General features: G+C 40.8%; 1 protein-coding gene across 1 annotated transcript; it reads right to left on the bottom strand.

The window, feature by feature from the left end:
- Positions 1-16,797: 16,797 nt before the first annotated feature.
- Positions 16,798-18,470, bottom strand: LOC125011074 (C-C motif chemokine 20-like). Its single transcript, XM_047590064.1, has 4 exons — positions 18,000-18,470; positions 17,795-17,915; positions 17,338-17,415; positions 16,798-17,250 (listed from the first exon to the last, which is right to left on the bottom strand). The coding sequence occupies exons 1-4, from the start codon at positions 18,079-18,081 to the stop codon at positions 17,205-17,207; spliced, it is 327 nt and encodes a 108-aa protein (XP_047446020.1). The 5' UTR covers positions 18,082-18,470; the 3' UTR covers positions 16,798-17,204.
- Between the last annotated feature and the right edge of the window lie 4,420 nt (positions 18,471-22,890).

Below are 22,890 nucleotides of genomic sequence, written 5' to 3'. Positions count from 1 at the left end.
TCTGTAGGATGCTAATTTACTGAGGTAGAATATTTCATACTGAGGTAGAATATGAATATGAATATGATTTTTTGAACTTGACTGAACCCGATTTAATGAGCTGAAATGTTAAAGCTGCATTACACTGACATTAACAGCTCAATATCAACTGCAGGTTTCTGATGGCTAGTGGAAAGACAGTTTGCTCCAATCCAGATACTCCCTGGGTAAAAGACGCAATGCTGAAGGTGGACGGAAGAAAAAAAGTTGGAACGAAACCAGCACCATCCACAGCATCAGAAAATAAAGAACCGTCAACACGTGACATGACAACAGCACCGTCCACGACGTCAGAAAAGGAACAGATTGAATCAACTACACCTGACATGACACAAGCACTGTCCACAGCATCAGAAAATAAAGCAGCATCAACAACTGACACGACAACAGCACCGTCCACGACGAAATACGCTCTGCTTGACAAAGAAGCAACAACGATTTCCATAACACCAGCACCATCCACAGCATCAGAAAATAAAGAACCGTCAACACGTGACATGACAACAGCACCGTCCACGACGTCAGAAAAGGAACAGATTGAATCAACTACAACTGACACGACAACAGCACCGTCCACGACGAAATACGCTCTGCTTGACAAAGAAGCAACAACGATTTCCATAACACCAGCACCATCCATGACATCAAAAACCAGACAGAATGAAGAAGAACCAACAAATAACAAGGCACCAGCACCATCCACAGCATCAACAAAAGGACAGGATGAAGAAGGACTGACATGTGACATGACACCAGCACTGTCCACAACATCAAAAACTAGAGTTTTAACAGGTGACCTAGAATTTTGCATCAACCTTAAAGAAACCTGAAACAAACATGACATCATAGCTATATAAAGCACATCTTGTCATAAATGTGTATACTGTAAGACCAAAAAAGGTGTCTCTGGAGCTGGATGCCCCAATAAAATGTTTTTTTTTTTTTTTACAAACTATGTGATATGTATCTGTCTTCCTTAGTAGCCTGCATTTCATTCACCCACAATGCTATTAGCAATTGTACAGGAAGGACCATAGACATAAACAGTGATATCAGTCAAGATGAAGGCAAACACCGTAGACCGCTTATGTAAATAGGAAAGGCACTACTCTTCTGTAGAGTTTTATCCTGGACAAACACCCAGTGTCACCTTCTCAGATTTGCAACTCTGTACCATGGTAGGACATCTGGGCAAACTCCACAGTGGAGAAGGAGAAGGAGGCAGAGAAACACAATTGAAAATTTATGAACCAGGCCTTTATGTTGTTTCACAAACCAACAAAATAATATGGCAAATCTGATGTTAATTTAGTTTATCTCAAGGCTTGCAAGATACTGTAGATTAGCGTACTGTTCTACAGTAGCACACATGGTGAACAGTAAACTAACTACAATTTAAATGAGAACACACCTACAGCTAAACAAAATTTCGGTTAACGCATATATACTAACATACAGATACACTGGAAGCCAAATAACAGCAGCATGTTTAACATGGTATTAGCGAACTTAGGCCAACGGCGGAGCTACTCTGGCTACTACAACTAGCAGTGTTAAAGTTTGTCAGAATCACATGTGGTGCGCTTAAAAAACGTGGATATTTTGGTCTGTTTTTAAGGCAGTGTGGATTGACGCGACATCCTGTCTCTTCTCTCTCTGTCGGGCTGTGCGTTCACCTGTTTGTTTGTGGGTACGTTTGTGCAGAGCTCCATCCATGTAAAACAGGTGGAGGAGAAGCGGAGATACACGACGATGGAGAAAATTAAATGAGATATCTGCGCTTAAATTAGTTCAGTTGTAATTAGATCAATAACATCCTTATTTATTAATAGAAGATGGTCCAGATGTGTTCTGCAGGAAAAGTGACCCAATTGACTTCTGTTGAATGAAATTAATTTGACTTTGACTGCAAGCTACAAATGACCCACAGTGCAGCCTCCTGAAAAGTGGATGACTGTAGAGGTTACGCTGGCTATAGACAGTCTAACCTGAATATCATAATATGTTGCCATTATTCCCAAGTATTTAGCTCACACAGTCTTACAGATAGTTGTATGTTTACCACATTGTATTATTATTTAAAAACTAGATAATTTTGTCTGAGAATGATTCGTTTGACTCAGTGGGTATTTCCTGCATATCATAACATCTATTCGACCTGGTTACTGTGACGCACAAAAATACCAGAGAAATGGAGATAACTGATATAACACTAAAGGTTATTTATACAGACAGCAACTGACACAACATACTATACGAGATGGCTTGCTACTATAAATGAAATATTTGAAAATGCATTCAATTTCTTACTTATTCTGCAATAGCTGTTTCCTGGAAAATGTTGTAGTAAATTTAGTAGTACAGAAATCTACATCATACACTCAAAAGAATAAAGATCTACGCATATCTGGAGTTTTTTTTAGTGAAGTGTAGTAAATGGTAAATGCTATTTACAATATTTCCGTGATATTATTTCTTTCTGTTTCAGGGCCATGTTTGGTTTTATTTGAAACTGTGGGTCTGACATACCACGACAACCACCACATCCTGAAAGCTCATTTGAGCAGGTGTTTGTGCGAGTGTCTGCATGCGGTGGTCTAATTCAGCAAAACGTATTCACGGGGCTGTTTCCTCTCTTCTAAGAACATTAAACACAACCTGACAAAATGTTTCACCAGTCCTGCAACGCTAATATGCAAGACATGCATTATAGTAATGTCATCTACACCTTGAGTTACAGAAAGGCTTTTTTTAGCTCGTTAATATGCTTGCATCAATAAGCTACTATGTGGGTTGTGAAAGTTGTCACATTTGAGATGAATTCACAGATAACCAACCGACTGTGTATTTACTTTGTGCCCAGTGAAGCGCCGACTGCAATTTCAGCATTTTTCAGCTGGTAAATAAAGCAGAGCATTTAAAATTTAAAAAAAAAAAAAAAAAAAAAACACTTCAACATAATTGTTACTAAAGCATTAACAAAAAATGTCAGATCTATACAACGAGAGAGTAAAATGAGTACGAAGTAAATAAGCAAATGGCAAAGTCAAAGACAGAGAGGGGTTTTGTAGTTAACCGAACGTAGAACTGGAACCAGGTCAGAATGGTTCATAACTTGGGCACAGGTACACACCACAGTCACATACACTGCCTAACCCCAACCATTTACCTGAGCCATACTTAAAGCTGACTCTAATCCTAAACCTAAAACCAAATCTCTAAACCTGCAAAAAAAACTTCTGCCTAGGTGTGTGAGAAAGTACATGTCACTTTCATGAAAAAGTCCCCACTTGATAAAACCCAAGCTGGTCCTCATAAAGATAGTCATGCAAACACACACACATAATCCACACACACGTAAACTGTTTCTTGTATCTCTGAAAGGACATTCCCTGGCCTCTTACACCAACCTGAACAATCAGAACTAAGTTATCCATAGCCTAGCCTTAAGGTTACATAAAAGGACCATACGACCACACACAGACTCACGAGCACACACACATACACACACAAACTGCCAGCGCACAAGTCGTATGAGTATACATAATTAGAACTCTAACTGGTCCTCATAAAGATATTTGTGCACAGATACTTTACCAGCACGTGAGTTACATTTATAATAGAAGTTGTAATTTATCTTTGCACTTTGAATGTTCAGTCATTCAAAGTGTAACATTCGTGGGCCTCTAAGTCATGCAAGGGTGGGAAAAACCCATTATAGTGTGGTTCAAGCAAGCGCTGCATCAACCTCAAACGCTCTCCACTCTCAGCCCCTTTAACCTCCCCCAGCTGTAGCACACTGAGGCCAAGTGGTACTTTCTTTTTCAACCCACTTATAGTAAACAGTGGGTTTTTTTAGACTTCATTTACAACAGTCACACATCATTGTGTTAGCGCCACCAAATGATGGAAACGTACTTACGGAAAGCTTCCACATGGTCAGCCTGAAGCCCACCCTGTCATACTCTCACAGTGAGTGGAGGTGGAACATTGTGGTCACTAGAATGAGTGACAATTAATAAACTGACTCACACATGGTTTGGAGAAAAGGCTATGGGAAAACTTTAATGAGTTTATGTGTTGGTGTTGCCATTTTGTGGCTTTAACAGTTTGAGATGAGTGAATAAGATTACATGTAGAGACAAAGGATTTGAGGAAGCTTACATCCACAGAAGATCTGTGGTCAGTTCTCCAAGATGTTTGGAACAACCTACCAGCCGAGTTAATTTAAAAACTATGTGCAAGTGTACCTAGAAAAACTGATGCTGTCTTGAAGGCAAACGGTGGCACACACACACACACACACACACACACACACACACACACACACACACACACACACACACACAGTGTGAGCTATACCAGAACTACCTCAGGATAAAAACAAGATGGAGAGCTTGAAAACATTGGGTGGACGTCCCAGTCTCTAGACTTTACCACATGAAGATGGTTTGTGATGAATCGGACAGAAGAGTGAAAGCAAAGCACCCTACAAGTGCCACACATTTCTGGGAACTTCTGAAACAAAAAATACTTGATTCCCATTTTAGAAAGATAAGAACGAAGTGCGTTTACATATTATTTTTTAACTTATTTGGTCTGTGCTTTCATTTCAGAGTAAAATCAGACATTAAACTGCACACAGTTCAATAAACAAAAAGCCAGCATTACCAGCTTGTCTTGTCTTGGTTTGTTGCAAACTTGGCAAAGCATTAGCTGAAGTGCTACCAGAATCCCTGATTAACGTATGCTTCATGTTAATTATTTTTTTTGTTTGTTTTTTTTTAAGAGGGAGGTGCATTGGTGAAAAGAAAACTCCTTCCTGCAGAGTGTGTTAATACTTTATGTTCTCAGTTGCAGGCAACGTTGTAAATAAGAAGTGGTCAGTGCTCCTCTTGGACAACAAGCTAGTTTGTCTTATGAATAAAACAATGATATGGATATAAGATATGTAACATCTGTGATATTCATTGCAGAGACACAGTGGAAAAATCTTGGGGTTATTTTTGATGAGACCCTTGCATTTGACTTGCACATCAAGGAGGTGACAAAGGTGTCCTTTTTTCAACTTAGAAATATTGCAAAGATCCAATTGATCCTGTCGCCAAAGGATGCTGAGGTCCTTATTCACTCGTTTGTGACCTCTCGACTCGATTACTGCCATGCCCTTTTGTCAGGATTGCCAAACAAAAGTTTTCAAGGCCTGCAGATGGTGCAGGAAGCACTCTTAACTGGCTCCCTTGTCAGGTTAGGGATGATTTTAAGGTGCTTCTGCTAACCTTTAAAATTGTTAACGGCATTGCACTGTCTGATTTGAATGAACTTGTGACCTTTTATGCACCTTCTCATGCACTTTGCTCTAAGGGAACTGGTTTGATGAATATTCCCAAAGTCCAAAAAAAGACAGTTGGTGAGTGTGATTTTTCTTACCAATTCTATGGAACAGTCTCCCTCAAGACATTAGGCAGACGTGTTCTGTTGACGTGTTGTTTTTGTTAATAGTATACACTGTTTTATTTTGTGTCCTTGTCATTTTAGTCTGTGTTTTATGTCTGATTATTTGTTTTAACTGCTTGAACAGCACTTTATAAGTAAATCATTATTATTATTAATATAGACATCGTGATATTGTGTACAGGGACAAACAAGCTTCTCTGTCAGACTATGGTGTTATATAAAGGGTGGTGGACATTGTTCATGATGGACCGGAGTTTGTTCAAGGTCCTGGCCTATCTCTAACTCCAACTATGCCCTCACCACAGAACCTGTCATCTAGGGTTATAAAGGAATACTTTAAATCATATAAGGAGCAGCGGCTTGAGATTGCAGCATTGATTTGCTATAGTTATTCTCCCCATCTTGAATATGAAAAGAAGAGTCTAGACAACTCAGTGAAGTAAAGATATTATAAGTGGACATCAGGATTATAGGACTAATAATATACATCAGGACTTGTGGCTGGTAAGCTCACTGCCTAACATTGAGACAGTGCACACTGGACTGTGCTTTGAAATAATTTTACTTAATTTCATTTAAAACACAAAGCAAAACATGTAACAATATTTGATTAGTGTGAACAGAACATACCCAAGCAGTTTTGGAAGAGTAGTAAATTATTTTCTTTCATCGTTAGACAACAAACAATATTGTGCAGCATTTTTTATTGAGTTTGTGAACATTTTGATACTGTGGATCTCGCAGTTTTGAAGAAGGACTGTAAGATGTCTCATTTATTTAAAGATCATTAATCAGTCCTTGCAGGAAGAAGATATCACCTCTGGCTTCTTCCCTCTATCCAAGGGCGCGCCCCAGGGATTGGTTCTGGTACCACCCCTTATTAACCAACCGATAATAAAAGTCCTGATGAAAATTGACTTTAATTATGTAGAAATTCTGTAAATTAATTCTGTAAAATCAAAACCACCAAAGCAGTAACTTAGTCAGAACAAACGAATCCTTCTCTTCTAAGCCTCACATTGAACTGGTGAGCCTTCTCATTTAAGCCTCTGCTGGATGATGATCTGTGTTCACGGACCTGGAACAATACACACAATCTAAGATACTGTCCACCATGGAGCACTGAGTGTTATTAAAAACTTGCACTGGCATTGATGAAAAAACATTATTTTAAAGCCGTCAGTCACCATTGCTCTTTGCATGCTGGAGGCCCTACAATGTCCACCTCTAGTCTTAGTTACTGGTACATTCTTATTTATAAGGACATTTGTGTTCAACGTCAAACTTACCTGCTGATTTCTGGAACAAAAGGTATAAAAAAAGGGGTTGATTCTTTTGATCTGTGCTTAAAATCCATCTGTTATCTGGGAAAGGGGCATTTAAGTATGCTGGAACCTTCTTGGACTCATTTTCAAAATTATCAAAATCTTTGGCGCACATCTTTAGTTTTTTTCAGTTTTTTTTTGTTTTGTTTGTTTTTTGTGTTTTTTTGTTTGATCCCCACTATTGATGAGCTCTGATGAATACTAGTTACGTTTTGTGCAGTTTGCCCCTCATTTTGATGTATTTTGTGCTGCCCCTGTTTTAGATATAGAAAAGATTCTCATCTCAATGAGGTTTAATCCAGGTTAAAAAATAAACCTAAATACTGTACTTGGTCATACTTGAGATATTTTACTTGATAAAGCACACTTTTATTCCATCTAGTGGTGTAGTTACTTAAATGTTATTAACTTATTAATATACAGTATCATCACTGATGGACTGAACAACTTGATGTATAGTTAAGGTACCACTGGCAGAGGGCACTATTGTACCCTGAACCCATTTGATACGCAGAAATACTTGAAGAGCAGTGTATATATTTGTTTCCTACTTATCCACTTTTACTTAAGTAAAAATTTATATTAAGACATTTTTTTTTCATTCTTCCTGTCTACTATTCCAACTTTTAACTTTGTATAGGCTCAAACTAAAGCATATTTCCTTCAGTCCTGGCTCAGGTCTTCTTTTCATCTTATATCACCTCTCCTAACCACAGCCATCCACACGAAGAGAGGCAATGCTCATGAACTAAACCATGTTACTGTGGTAAATATCTGCATCTGCGGTCTTTCTATGGCATTGAAGCGCATCAAGAGATGAGACAAGGGGATGTTTGATGTTTAGCAATTCTCCTAGATGTTCAAATATAGATTTTAGCTAATACATATATATATATACACACGCCTAGACATTATTGTACTCTAAAATAAAATAACCAAAATGTTGCCGTTACCATTTTTATTAGCCAGTTAATATCTTGATACAATGGCCATAACCAGTTATTTACATATTTACACTCATACAAAACATAAGATGAAAATGTTTTAATTGAAACTTACATAAAAAGAAGCAAATGTAATAGATCGTATTATACCATCACAAAAATAAGATATGGCAGAAAATAAAAAAAACATTCATATCGTCCATTTCGTGTTGAAAATAACCAAGGATTTATGGCTTTTTAGCTTTAGTAGTGATGTCATTTTGTGTGAAGATGAATATATCAGCGGTGCTTCTGTAAGGTGGCATGTTGCTGTTGCCAGTGCTTTCCATCCAGAAAGGCCATGCTGGTCTGTGACCATAATTTTTCAGGGTTAGAGCAGATTCTCTTGCCTTTCAGTGAGGTGAATCTATTGAAAATGACAGAGAGTCAGAGAGTCAGAGGCAGAGAATTGACAATAACATGACTTTTAGACTTAACAAATTCTACAATATATCAAACGATCACTTGAGGACAAGCCATGCTCTCAAATTTTATACTGGATACATTGTTTGACTTACACCACGGCCTTTATTGGACAAGACGGTGGATGTTGTACGTAGTAACTCTTCAGCTGTGTTCGCTGGATTTGAGTGTCTGAAAGTGTGCGACAGCAACTTCCAATCCCACCTTAGAATAAAGAGATTATATAAATAAGCACATGTGTATAGAGAGATTTAAAACATACATGGATGAATTAATTTGTCAAGAAACTGAAAGCTCTTACCTTGAGCTGAGGCTGAGGACACCATCATAGTAACAAGTAAAAGTGAGATGAAGCTGAGACTGCTCATTGTCTTGTCTTGTCTTGTCTTGTCTTGTCTCGTCTGGAGCTAAAATAGATATGTGTAGTCTGCACTCTGATCCCTTTTAAAGCCCACTAACCGAGTGGCATTTGCTGCTTGCAAGAGGTGCATGCAGCGCCCACAGATATGCACACGGCTGGAAAGAGGAGTATAATACTTCCGCCCACAGCAACTCACCAGTGCGGTCCTCGGCCCTCCACTTGCTCATCAGGTGGTCTGAGGCTGAGAATACATGTTCCACTGCAGTAGGATGTGGTCCTCAGAAGTAGCGTATTATCATACCAGAATTTGCAATTCAAATTATTATGTGGAAAATACCAGGGGTATGTTACCCCCCGTTTTAGTCATGATCATTATGGCCATTGAGTATGATACCAACACAGGTTTGTTTTTTTTTATGACCATTTTTCCGTATCAGTTGGTGTGTGTAAGTGATCCTAGTATCTGGAACATGTAATGGATGTTAAAACAAAACTCTAACACGGAAGCAACACCTTTTTAGTGACTGCAAAAGGACAGAGCTACTGTGCTATTTCACTTTCTACTACGGAAGCACTCTACTGTTAGGTTTTTGAGGTGAATGTTTCTCTGCTAGTAACGTCGATGAACTCATTTCTGCAACCACAGTGCTTGCAAAGAGTCACAATATACACTGCCTTCCCCCATGTTGGTCTCATAGCATTTTGTACACAGTTATGTCAGACACACGCACACGCACACACACACACGCACACACACACGCACACACACAGTACTTTTTCTGTTCCACTGAAACACACGTGGTTCATGGCCACCTTCTTTTGCGTGTATGTATGTGGCAGCAGATACCTTTTACCCGCTTGAGTGTCCGCAGATGCTTATGCACGGATGTTGTGAAGCTCTGCTAACTGGCAGACACAGCCCGATAAGACTTAGTACATCCGCCGCCAAATCACAAAACAAAAAACAGCACAACAAGGATCACTGCAGAGAATAGAAATATTAAAAATAACTTGCATGAATTACAGGTATGCGCACATATTTTAAGAATATGTTGTTTTATGTTGAACTATACATAAATTAGATTAAAGACTAAAGGGTTTAGCCTACGCCACTGATTAAAATGGGTTAGACAAAGTAACAGGAACATGTGCCAGTACAACACGATACAATATAGTTCAATAGTACTACCAACCACAGCCTCCAAAATTAAAACACTTCTAGATCGGAAGTATCGATACTTCTGGATCCATAGGCATATCCTTAACTTATATAAACTTTAATGATCCACAAAGGAAATTACTTGGTCAAAGTAGCTTAGCTGCACACAACTAAACACAAGTAAAAAGAAGCAGAGGTGATTCAAGATTTAGAGATTTAGGGGTATTGACCCCCCTCCCACTTAAAGACTTAAAGATGTAAAGGACAATAACAATAGGTCCCTGCATGACTGACATTCTGCCCTATTAGTTTGCCAGAGAGAGAAAAAAAAAACATAAGCTAACAAACTCCCATCTGACAATAAGAAACAAGTAAGTACGTAAGTAAAAGTCAGGACTGGTGCTAGTGACGGTAATGTGTTGGTGACAAAGAAAAGTGAGTTGCTTGGTAACTTACGGGAGGTGGTACAGCCAAACCTGTGTACGAGCTTCGGGGGAGGGAGGGGTAAATGAGAGAGGTGGATCACACCACTGCAATGCAAGAGGTAGGTGTTGCATTTCCTCACTAAAATGTTATGTTTAAACCACATACTTGCTACTATTGTGTTGTTTTTTTATGTGTCATTTTATCGTAGACAACTCTTATTTTTAGGGGTGCTGGGACAAAATTTAGCGGTGCATCTGTAAAAATGGGCTAGACATGGAGTAAAATAAAATAAAAAATTTGTAGTATCTAGTAAAATAAAATACAAAATAGTGTAAACACAGACTCAGAGTTAACCTTGGATAGGTTTATTGGGTTGACACTATGCTTTAGTATTAGTATTATGATTTTACCAAAGACTTATCTATCTTTTCTTCACCAATGTTAGCTTAACAGTAATGTTAGCTAGCTAGTCAGTCTAATGGCAAGAGGTAAATGTGATTTGAGACAAAATACATTTTTAAAAACTGATTGGTTTTCCAGCAGAAATGACCGTCAACTGGTTAGTTTGTAACTGTGACCGTGTACTTCTTCTTAATTGAACTGATGATAATAGGAGATGTGCAATTTAACAAACAAAACTGAGATGGCTGTTTTTGCTTTATGGTTTGCACTGAACATGTCCTTTTTGTCATGGTCAAAACTTTATGTGATGCTTAATATAATCCACAGGTATGTGTCCGCTTATCTAAGAAGCCATTTGTCTCATGCCATAACTCACTTCTGCATCCACTCCCTGGTTCGACAGCCTTTCAGTAGATAGGTCTTTCTCTGGGCCCCAAATCGTCGCCTGGGTTGTCGGTCCTGACGTCGTGCCCCTGGCTCTGGTGCTCCATATTCAGCACGCTCCAGTGACTATTGTATTTGAACCTTCACAAACCCCAAGTCAGACCTGAGTTAGAAAATACAGATTCACTTTGAAATCAAAACAGTAGCAATCACCTATAACCAGTGACAGGTTTCACTGAGCTTCTACATTGTATTCTGTCTAATGTCTATTGTATTAACATCTTAACTGCTAACAGTGTGCCAAGGAGTCACTGAAATGAAACACAAGAAGGTTTACGCTACTACTACTGCTACTACTACCACTACTACTGCTTCTACTAGGACTAATTGGATGGATCTGTAACGGTCAATGGAGAGATACTTGATGTGGTAGAAGAGTTCAAATGTCTTGGAGTAGTCTTTGACACAAACCTATCATTTTAAGCACATGTTAAAAAAATTGAGAACACCATTAAGTTCAATTTATCAAACTGATATCATATACGACCTTTTCTCACATCCAAAACAGCTAAAGCCTATATGCATGCCATGATATTTTCGCACATAAATTACTGTTTTACAACCTGAACACACGAAAATGAAAGTACAGTAAAACGTATTGAGTGTCTCCCCAAGAAGGCAGTTAAAATCTTAGACAGGAAACCTCTTCACTTTCATTACTGTAATATCCTAAAAAGGTATAATATCCCTCCCCCCACAGGAAAAACATTGAAGGACGAAGAACGAGAGCTCTAACTAGAGGTGGCTGTAATGTACCGAGGCGTAAAACAAAAGTTTCCCAAGCGGTTTTAAAGGTACCCATAGCTGGAACAAGTTCCCACCACACAACCGGAACAGCGATAACTACTTACTTTTCAAAAAAAATCTCAAACACTGATTAAAAACTAACCAGACATGTACTCACATAGCATAAACGTTTTCTTATCTGATGTACGGTGTCCGGATCCTTGGACCATGTCTGTTCTGATACTGTCTGTCCGTGTCGGGTTCTGTAATTGTCTTTTGTGTGAACGTTGTTTTAAAGTCTTCTCTGTCTGTGTTGTGTCTGCCTCGGGACTACGGCTGAAAATTAGCATCTGTGCTAAGTCTGGCACATTTACACTGATGACTAATGCGTCAGTGTTGATTAATGCGCATTGTCCCAATTCAATAAACTAATAATAATAATGATAATGATCCTAAAGTTGTTAGAAATAAGGTGAATAACTGGCCTTGTATTCTTTAAGATGTTTATTTTGGAAGTTAATTCTTCAGTTCTAAATGACTGTTAGGGACTTTTTTTAATTTTTAATCAGGAACATCTGTGGGTTTTTGTTTTAGATATAGCATAACTGACAATCTTGACAGATATATCAGTTCAAAAAAGGCCGCTGCCCAAGTACTGCATCTTCTATCTATGAAGAGAAAATAAGGAGTCAAGAGTCAGTGAAAAGCTAGTGACCTTAATAGTGAGTGACAAAAGCTCCAGAGGAATATCTGCTTCACCTGGGAGCTCACAGGACAGACTGCTTTATTTCATAATGCAGAACAGAGGTAGACGCGTCTCTCAGTCATTATGATTAAAATGAGATTATAGTTCTTCAGTGAATTCAAATATTTAAGTATCACCAGCTGCAGAGTCTTTGTTGAAGTCAGTAAGGGCTGACACAGCTGCCATCTCTTCACTTTTAAAATGACAAGTTTTAGACGGGTCCATTAGATTTAAGAGATCCCGTCATTTTCCTCCTCAGTGAGAGTCTGTTATTACTGCGCGACTCAAGAATAATATTTGATACAGTATAGCCCTTAGTTGAGCCACAAAGTGCCGAGGACTGTAGTGCACTGTAGTGCTTCACTTTAAGACTCTTCTAAGAATTGATGTATATTGTATTGCCGTTTGGCTGCAAATCGGAGCTCATAAAGATGACGATAGGACAGAAATCAGCGTTTCCGTCTGTTAGCTTAGCAACCATGATGTCAGATAATCAGTTGTGAAAGTTATGCAAGGAAAGGCAGAACATTCTTTTTTCAATCCACACTTCAGAGAGTTACAATTTCTGCCATTCGGTAAACATGCTGCATTCACAGACTTCTAATCCGGTAAAGTCATGTCTGTTAATGTCCATAGCGGCAGACACACAACTTTTGACTTTTAAAGAGGTATTTCACATTTGTCAAACATAGGAGAGGGTGACAAGATCTGATTTTTGTGAAACTCATGACATTCATGACCCCCTCACACACAAGCACGCAGACTTTTTAACCGTCATGCCTTATATTTATGCACCTTGTTTGTTAATGTACTTTTTTCACTCATAAGTGAAAGCAAAAAAAAAACAAAAACAAAAATCTCGATCGGACAGTCTGTGATTTAAACTGTACGAAGCTTGAGTAACTGTAACTTGACCAAGTTTCCTCCCACGGATCAATAAAGTATTTAGATTCAGACTGTGATAAAACATTCAGAGCGCTGGCAGAGAAAGGAAGTGAACCTCAAGTAGAGTAATCACTCTTAGCTCATTCTTTCTTACTGAATACATTCGGCGCAGTCACGTTCTTTTGAAATGACCTGCTGTCTCTATTTTCAATTCATTCCACACATTTCCTTCCACCCTGACGTTCCCTGTGTCAGTGTCAGGGCCAGCATCTGCAATAAAAACACATTCAGCAACATTTCTGTACGACTGTAAAGAGTGTCATGCTCAGTGAAGAGGCTGCCTTGTACTGTTGTGAGTAAAACAGTCGTGGCTTTTGTTGTGCAGATTTATACGGAGAGTGGAGAAAAATAAAAAATAAGAACTATCTCGTGCGCACGACATATTTATCTTGTGCTCACGAGATATTTATCTCGCGCTCACGAGATAGCATCTCGTGCTTGAGCTGCCTCTGCCCCACGTCTAGTTTCATGTGACGCATTCACACCTGATCTCTGCTGCTATCTGCCTCAATCCACTGCGTATCAGGGGGCAGTTTACACTTTTGACAGCTTTAGCTACTTTGTAAATTATAATTTCATTATAATAGTATTTATCCCAGGGAAGAAATTGCCAACGAACTGTCAGTTTTTAATCCAGCTCCACATTTGCCTATAAACACTTAAAAGCTTGATTTAATGATTTCATCCGTGTATATGGGTGAATGGGTCAGAGACGTCTCCACTGCTCTCCCTAACATCAGTCCACATTTCCGTTTACCTCGTGATTTAGTGACAAGAGACAGAAAAAGTGTTAAATGTTAGTGGGTGCGTAAATTTTAGTGGGTTGTTTATCAGACGTTCTAAATACATGACATTTCTGCGTATTGCATGCTTAATCTGTAATCTGTCGAAATCAGATATGGAAATGACTGAAATGTGACTAAAAGTAAAAGCACTTTCGTGACTAAGACTAAATCCGAAATGGCTGCCGAAAACAATATTGATTTTGCTGCAGGAGTAAAAAGAAAAACGTGAAAGGTAATTGGCGTGCTGTTATTAAAAGACAAAATGTGTTGAATCTGTAATATTTCAGTGCCTCTGTCGCCGTGAAGGAGAAGATCCACTTCTATCATGAGCTGAAGGTTATTTATTTTCACATGCAGCTGGGTGGGTCTTGGACATCTTTTTCAGTTTTGAACCAGACATAAAGGAAGTTTTAGTCTCAATGCCTTCATGCAAAGCCTTGTCCACACATGTACAAAAGGCCTGTTGAAAGGAGAGTTCTCATACCTGAGTAATTCAAGTCATTTCTTCACCCACTCATCCTTCCGAGTCGCACACACCTCCTTCTCCTGAACTGTGTAGAAACATTATCGGACACATAAAGAGTGTTAATGGTTTATGGATGCGTGGTGTGGGAGTCATGTTTTGGTTATGACGGGTTTCGGTTCCAATACCAAGACAAAGGTTTTGTGATGATCGAAAATGAGGAGTTTAGGCCAAGGCTTGCTGTGAAGAGAAAATAATTCTTAAAATACCACGTTTCATTGATTGAATCATGAATCTTAGTTTTATCTCAGTGAAGAGGCTGCCCTGTAGTACTGTGAGTAAAATAGCCGTGGCATTTGTTGGACTTCGCTTGTGCTGCTTTAGATTGGGTGGAGTTGCAGATGAGGTTTTTCTTTTTTTAGATCTCACTCTCCTCTGGTGATGAAGATGACGGGGCTTGTGTGCAAGCGAGCATGGGGTGGGGGCTGTTTTGTGCAAAGTTCACAAAACAGACGACGTGTCAGGTTTATGAGCTGGAGGAACTTGTTGTTCTGCAGATTTCCTTCACTGTCTCGAATGGTCGCGCTTCTGCACCGTCTGACTTCCACAGAACTTCAGCCACTATCAGTCATCTTGACCTCAACCTGGAATAATCCTTGATTATAATTCAGTTATTTGTCATCACTGATTGCAGAGCGGGGGCGTTGATCTGAAAGGCCCACACGCAAAAGAAGAAACTTGGGGTTTCCTCCTCCACATTTCACCTAATGGGAATTTAATGATATCTAATGATATCTTCATCTTTTCATCAGTCCAGGCCCAGTTGTGTATTGGTGTGTCAAGGTTGTGTTCGGAGAGCTGCCGCATCCTCCAGGCAACCGTGCATCAAGATTTGTGATTTGAAGACAGTAGATTGGGAAACAAAGCTCTTAACCCCCTCTACATAACCAGACGCCATCTTCCATGGAAAGTAGCCACAGCACCAAATCTTCTCTATTTATAAACAGCTGTGGACTTATAAATGTCTAAACTCTTTTAACTCGCAGCTCAGGAATTCTTAATCTAATCTAATTCTAAATCCTCTGGCCGTTTTTTGAAGTGTGGCTCACATCAACTGTTGCTTTTTTCTTAAAAACAAAAAAAAAGAGGCTCTAAACCACATTAGTTTTTTGCAATTGACTCCAGCTTTGCTACTTTCAGACTCTAATTAACATTTTAAGACAATTTTATACATAAATGCAGATCATACCAAAGTCTTCACCTATTTTTCCAGGCCGCTGTAATCGTCAGGGAACATCAAGATGTCATCATGTGTCTGACAAAACTGGACTTTTTACAGATTCATTCTGCCATCTAGTGGACACTTCAAGTGACTGCAGTGCACTTTCTATGAAAGCGACCGTGCCACTGAGTCACCTTGCCTGAACGGAGCAGCAACTCCTTGGGGCGTTGATCTGAAATAGCACAAGAAGCTGCCTCTCCCCGGCATTAGCATGAGCTCAGAGGTCAGAGCCGCTCGTCGGAAAGTTTTCTGACAGATTGCAGCAGGAACGCTGGCAGCATCCTTTTCCGAGTACGCCAGGCGCTCATGTCACGTCTCAAAAATATATGATGCTGCAGTCTACTCATTTTACACATCTTGTTGGACTTCTGTCATATACTGTTTGGAAAATATGTACTTTAATGATGGAGGAAGGTTTCAAATCCTGTCGCCTTAATGCATGTCACTAGAGCACAGATGTGAGGAGTGCTCTCTTAAAGACTCAGTGAAACTTACACATTGCACATTACACATTTCATTCGGAGTATTGTAGTTGTTAAATCTCATCTCATCTCATCTCATCTTCAGTACCGCTTAATCCTGCACTAGGGTCTCGGGGGTTGCTGGAGTCTATCCCAGCTGGCATCGGGCAAGAGACGGGGTCACACCCTGGACAGTTTTCCAGCCTTTCGCAGGGCAAACACTGAGACGTACAACCATTCGCACTCATGCGCACCTAGGGTCAATTTAGAGTCACCAATTAGCCTAACGAGCATGTCTTTGGAGGTGGGAGGTAGCCGGAGTTAGTTGTTAAATCATTAAATAAATGATGACAACAGTAGCATAGTATTGTGGAATAAATCCAAGCTTTTATTATGACTTGCATGTATTCATTTGACGAAGCAGCAGATTAAAAGCAAGAAATGAAACACGATAACAAAACATTGACTTTTTTTTTCTAAATGTTTAACCAATGATCTGTCTTAAAGCTTTTCAGGCTGCCCTTAAGTTTCTGATAATGGAGTATTAAGGTTGAGTGTGCAGAAGTAAAACGTGAAACGTTAAAGCAAAGGTAATTTGTATGCTGTTATAAAAAGGGCAAATATCCTGGATCTGTGACATTTCTTCAGATGAATTTCGTGAAGTCTTTGCATCTCTTTAGGCAACCACCCAGTCTTTGCTGATAAAATGGTGCGGCGCCGCTGAAGAATGCCCCTGTCGCCGTGAAGGAAGATCCACTTGAGCCGAAGGTTTTTCATTTCAGCCTGCAACTGAGGGGGTCTTGGACATCTTCTTCAGTTTTGAACTAGAAATAAAGGAGGTGTTAGTCTCCCCAAAGCAAAGCCTTGTCCGCACACGTACAAAAAGCTCGTTGAAAAGAGAGTTCTCCTACCTGAGTAATTTAAGCAATGTCTTCACCCACTCATCCTTCCGAGTCGCACACACCTCCTTGTTCTTAACCGTGTAGAAACTAGCAGTGAGACACATTGTCAGACACATAAAGAGCGTTAAAGTTTATGGGCGTGTGGTATGTGAGTCATTTTTAGTAACAACAGCGTGTACAAGGGTTTCAGTTATACTTATACCAAGACAAAGGTCTTTTGATAATTAAATATGAGGAGTTTAAACAAAGGTTGGCTAAGAAAAGATAGTAACAAAAAGCAAAAGCTGGCTTATTGGCTTACTGTTCATGACTTAAATCAAGAATCTGACTTTAAAAGGTCACTTTAAAAAGTGTATTTTAATATTTTAGAATAGATCCTATGCACGCAGTTGTGACTGTGACAATTAGAACTATTATAGTGTAGAGTTCAGAGTAGAGTTTTATTTCTTGACAGTGGCAGTCTTACATGATCGCATCGATGTTGCAGTTTTCCCTAATGCTTTGTTCTCTGAATCCCCTCACGCGGTTGAAGGGCACTGGCTTCCTAGTGTATGTTGTACAACAGCTTTTTCCCGTGTAGGCACCTCCTGCACACACAAAGGTTCAAGTTCAAGTTAAAGTCAGATATGCTGGAGTTCAGTTTAAGCTGAACGTGGGTAAAACGAACTTACGGGCAGCCGGAGCCAGACTGAGTACGCCCAGCGTGATGAAGAGCAGAGCGGTCGTCAGGGCAATCGTGTGTTTCTGAGCCATGTTGACAACGCAGGGAATCAGCGGAGAACTGATCCAAAATGTAACCCCTGGAGGTGCATATATACCTTTTACACCACTGACGTTTTTTGTAACCTGTGGTTCCTAAATTGAGGACAGGAAGCCCTCTGTTGCAATATGGCACCTAACGTTGCAGACTGTGCACTTAAATGTATAATTTCAGCCTTTATCATTGTGCCCCTAGGGACCGCTTAGAGTCATTTCTGAGGGCCTGTGAGAGTATCACTCTGGAAGTGGTGTAGTGGTGCCCTCATATGATCTCCTCTCATTTACATTTAGTTAATACTTGTGCTGTGATTTATTAATTTGTTTTTTAATCTACAACACAGCAAACTGTAAGCGCAGCGCGCCCTTGGCTTCATTCACATCTCTCCGGTGTGCCGCTGCACGTCGAGCTCATGCACTCATTTCGCTTGTTGTAGCGTTGACAGAACTCACTGTGTCATGGTGTGAGATTGGAGCTCAGAGCGGGAGTCGGGGTGTTTCACAGATTCAGCAATCTTGAGATTGTTTTGTGGCGAGGACTGATGGAGCATGAAAGGCTCGTCAAACCCCCACCCTCGTTAGCGTGACCCATTTAGTCTGCCGAAAGCTGACAACTCCGAATCTAGCTCAGCTGACCTAGATAGGTACGATGTTTTCAAGTTGTAAACACTCTCCGGTGTGCTGTGCGTATCCATAATTTTTCGTATGCGGGCTGCACACGACTAGTTGTAAAAAAAAAAAAAAAAACGACGCCTCGGGCACCGAGAAGAGCTCCTGCAACAGCCATGAATGAATTTGTGAATTATTCGCCCTCACTGTCGGTTTGTAAAAGCAGCTTGCTGCGTTGCCAGGTTACGCTTAAATCCTTGAGTGCGATTGCAAACTATTCTTTTATAGATGAGCAAACTTGTCCCCTTTTTTCAGGACACTGCACCGATCCCTGGAGCAGAGGTCTATTTTTTATTTGCCCTTTTCACAGAGGAATGAAGGGTGCGAAAAGATGAGAGCCTCAGCGTCTTGCTCAAGGACGCCTCAGAAGCGCAGATGCCTGCTGCTGTAGTGGCGAGTCAGTCAGAGCCAGTTGAATGAGTCTCCACATAAACTGTAAACTGCGTGATTAATAGCGCTGTATGTGCCAGAATCTGAATTATCGTGTTTTTGCATCCGAGGGCATTCACTGAAATAACTCAGCTGTGTTAAATGAATGTGCCGCGAGTCTGAAGGAATCCACCGACATTAAGTGGAGAGGAAAGAAATGAACGGAAATGTCCACTGACTGCTGGTGCTGTGTTTATCGTGTTCATAATGAATGTCTAAAGGGAGCGTGCTGATAGATTTGGCGGATCAGATGTTAGATCAGACGTCACCTTGCTCGACCTGGCGAGCCTAAATTAGTTTTAACTGTGCGCTCTCTCGTTGTGACTCATGGCCTCCTCAAAGCCTCCTCTGTCCTCCCACTCGACAGTCAGGCCCACACATCTCAATTTTAGCGCATCACACAAACTCCCTGACACGTTTGATGGGGACCAACAGGAGTTCTCTGCAACTTTCACCCATAAGGGGGCAGTGTTGGCATGGGCCACCGGTGGAGCGCATTAAAAGGAGGCGAAAGGGAATCTGTCCACACTTGGAGTTCGGTGTCAACAGAAGTCAGTCAGAGGCGGAGAGGCAAAACATTCATCAGGATATTACAAATCATAACAGAAGCTGTGTAAGAGTAGGTGCTGGCGTGTATGTCCTCTATGTCACCCACGTCTCCCACATGTCTCATCATGTTTGTGTTTGTGTGTGTGTGTGGGACATATCGCACGTCCTGGTGAAACGAAAGGTGACATGATAAACTGGGCAATTGTCAGGGACAGCCCTAATCCCTGCTAATCCTCTGTAAAACACGGACTCTTATCGCCCTTCCTTCCTCAGTGAAAGACACACAGACACACACCTTCCTGTTTGGTTATATGCATGTGTAATAACACCATTAAGAATCTCAGAACTGGAACAAGTGAGAATTTAATTGATAATCAATAATAAAAAAAAAATAATTAAAAAGAAATCAAGCATTCATCCATCATTCTGCAGGTGGTCGCCCAGGCCTGGAGCCTGTACATGGATGGTCAACAGTCCATCGTGGCACTAACTAAATTTAAATCACTGGTTTAGAAGTGATGTTGTTATAATAACACTGCCAACAATTTAGTTTAGAATCCCAAATGTGCAGATGTGCATCTATTCTGTTTAGAGCCTGAATGTTTCTTGGATTATCGTTTTTTTCTTTCTCCAGATTATTATGGATTATTATTCCCCTAGTCGTGACAAAATAAGATGGTTATCACCTAATATCAGCATCCACAGGGAAATTCGCACCAATCTCATTTGATTCTCACTAAAACTTGTGTTGATTATTACATCGTGTCATTAATTGTTAAGATTTTATTTTGCATTTGATTGCTATGCCCGTTTACACTTTTTTTTCTGTTTCTTTTTTTTTTTTACTAAAGATTATATCAATGGGTAAAAATACTTGTGAAACTGAATCTTTAAAAAGTGGAAGAAGGTGTTTCTTAAATGTGCACGATTAAGTTTTAATTCGGTAAAAGATAATGACCTGCTGTGTTCTTCTCCAATGTCCACGAGCTAGTTGCTAACAGACTAACTTGCTATGAGCAAAACGAACGAACCAAAATAAAAACGCCAACAAAAAAGCTTTGTGCAGCAGAGGGAATCCTCAGTTCTTCTGACGGTTCATCACTATAAATAACTCCCTTTCATATGCGTCATTAGGCCTAATATTAAAAAAAAGCTGATTAGTGCATCTTTACAGAAACTTCTTCAGGTCAAAAAACAAACAGATATGTTTTTATTTAGATCTTATTTTAGTGATGTTGTCTTAATGGTGGGAGTGAAGCGGACTTCTTTTTTTTTGTTTTTTCTCCTTATGGGGCCCTCTCCTTTTTCAGGAGAAGAAGGGTGGTGGGGCGAGGGTAAAGAGAGAGATGGGGGGTGGGGGGTCACCATTGAGTTGTCCGCCCACGCGGGACCCCCTCTCATCACCTGCGTGGGCTTGAGCCAAAAGAAGGCCGGGATGCGCGCACACTCACCCTCTCACTCGCGCACAAAGAAGAAAGCGGCAGCTTTCTAACCTCACGTGTCAAACTGGTGCAAAGCAGTTTGGAATAAAACTGTTTTAAACGAGCGAGAAACTTCCTCGAGCCTGCAGAACGGGAGCATTGTCGGCGTCCTTAGGAGCACTTCGCGGTGAAAACAATCTCCGAGCAGTTGGCGGGGGGCAAAACCTTCAAAACAAAAAAAAAAAGGAAGAAAAGAAAAACGGCCGAGTTTATAGTAATTAGCTTTGTTCCAGACTGTCAAACCCGTGAGCCATGAACAACAATGCACTCTTCAATATTTTATTGAGTTTTGGTAAATTACTTGATAAGTAATTATGTGAGCTCGGCAGATTCTGTCCTCGCCGTTTCCTCCTACATGCCATCTGCCCCGTGTGTCCAGACTGTGGGTGAGTGAAGTAGCAATGGGAGGGCGGGCGGGCGAGGGTGGTGGGGGGGTGCGGTGAGGAATTATTGTGGAAAATTATAAGAAACTTGTGATGTAACAGTCTTGAGTTACACTTGTGTTGTTCAAACCAAAGCTGTGCCATCCACAGCCTCCAGTAGAGTGAAGAGGCAAAAGAGAGGGGGAACACAGAAACACAGAAAGACCTCTGTGACACTACACGGCGCCCCGAGGTATTTTCGTCTGGCACAGCCAACTCCTGGCCGGGGAGACTCGGGAGGATGTGGTGAGCCAGAAGAGGTGAGGAGAACAGAGGGGAGGAGGAGTATTTTTAGGGTGGCCTGTTATCTGCTGAGACGAGGGCTTGCGGTATCACAGCCGGGTCACATCGCTGAGGGGAAAACAGCACGGTTTCTCCGCCGAGGCGGTAGATAAGGGGGAGCAGAACAATGAGCTCGCTAACCACATCCACAGGAAGACGCGCTGCAGCTTCAATCTCACACATCCTCTCGCAGACTCTTGGAAAGCCTTGCGCTGCGCTCGAACATCACCCACAAAACGGAGAGACCTAGAGCTCGCCGGGTGACCTGAGAGGGTGCCATTGCTCCGGTGACTGACAGACAAAACCAGCGCTATCGCCGCATCTCCTCACCACCCACTGTACGTCCATCTCTCTCCGCCCGTCCGTCCTCTATTGCGGGCCTCCTAAGATGTAAATGCCAGCAGAACAGATGGATGGAGAGAACATCTCATCACTCTGACACCATGTTTATGCAATCGCATGCAAACACGCCACACAAACACACTCTGCACGCACGCACGCGCACAGGCACACGCGTGCGGCCGTACGCTCTGAAGCAAGATGGTGATGGAGATTTCTTCAGTTATCAAAGTGAGCACACGATGCACACTACAAACACACACACACACACTTTTGGTGTTTTGGTGTTTTTGATGAAACCGTCTGTTCCCTTCTTCCTTTGTTTATACTGAACACACAAACATAAACACGGATGCACATCCACCCGCATACGCGCATTAACTGAATAAATTGCCGGACCAGCAGCTGTTACAGAGAGAACTGGGTACCAGCGGAACGCCTCTGACATGTTAATGACGCTTTGTGAACCCAAGGACTCCAGCCACACGCGCTCGCTCCGCACAGACTCAAGAAATCTGACTATTATCTGCCATGTAACTCAGAGAATATCAGTCTACTCGTATGAATATTAAGCGGTTTTAGCTCCCAGTGAGATGTAAGCACTCTGTGCAGGACTGCAAGCCAAATGAAACCCT

This window comes from Mugil cephalus, chromosome 7 (assembly GCF_022458985.1).
Source record: "Mugil cephalus isolate CIBA_MC_2020 chromosome 7, CIBA_Mcephalus_1.1, whole genome shotgun sequence".
NCBI classification, from domain to species: Eukaryota; Metazoa; Chordata; class Actinopteri; order Mugiliformes; family Mugilidae; genus Mugil; species Mugil cephalus.
Note: the sequence above shows the minus strand (reverse complement) of the source record. Positions and strands in the feature narration are given on the sequence as shown.

Excerpts from the sequence above, each read along its gene's own strand:
- LOC125011074 (XM_047590064.1), bottom strand. The coding sequence starts at position 18,081 with ATGGCTCAGAAACACACGATTGCCCTGACGACCGCTCTGCTCTTCATC. Across the intron at positions 17,916-17,999 it reads CAGTCTGGCTCCGGCTGCCC|GAGGTGCCTACACGGGAAAA; the intron begins GTAAGTTCGTTT and ends TTGTGTGTGCAG. Across the intron at positions 17,416-17,794 it reads TGCAACATCGATGCGATCAT|TTTCTACACGGTTAAGAACA; the intron begins GTAAGACTGCCA and ends TCTCACTGCTAG.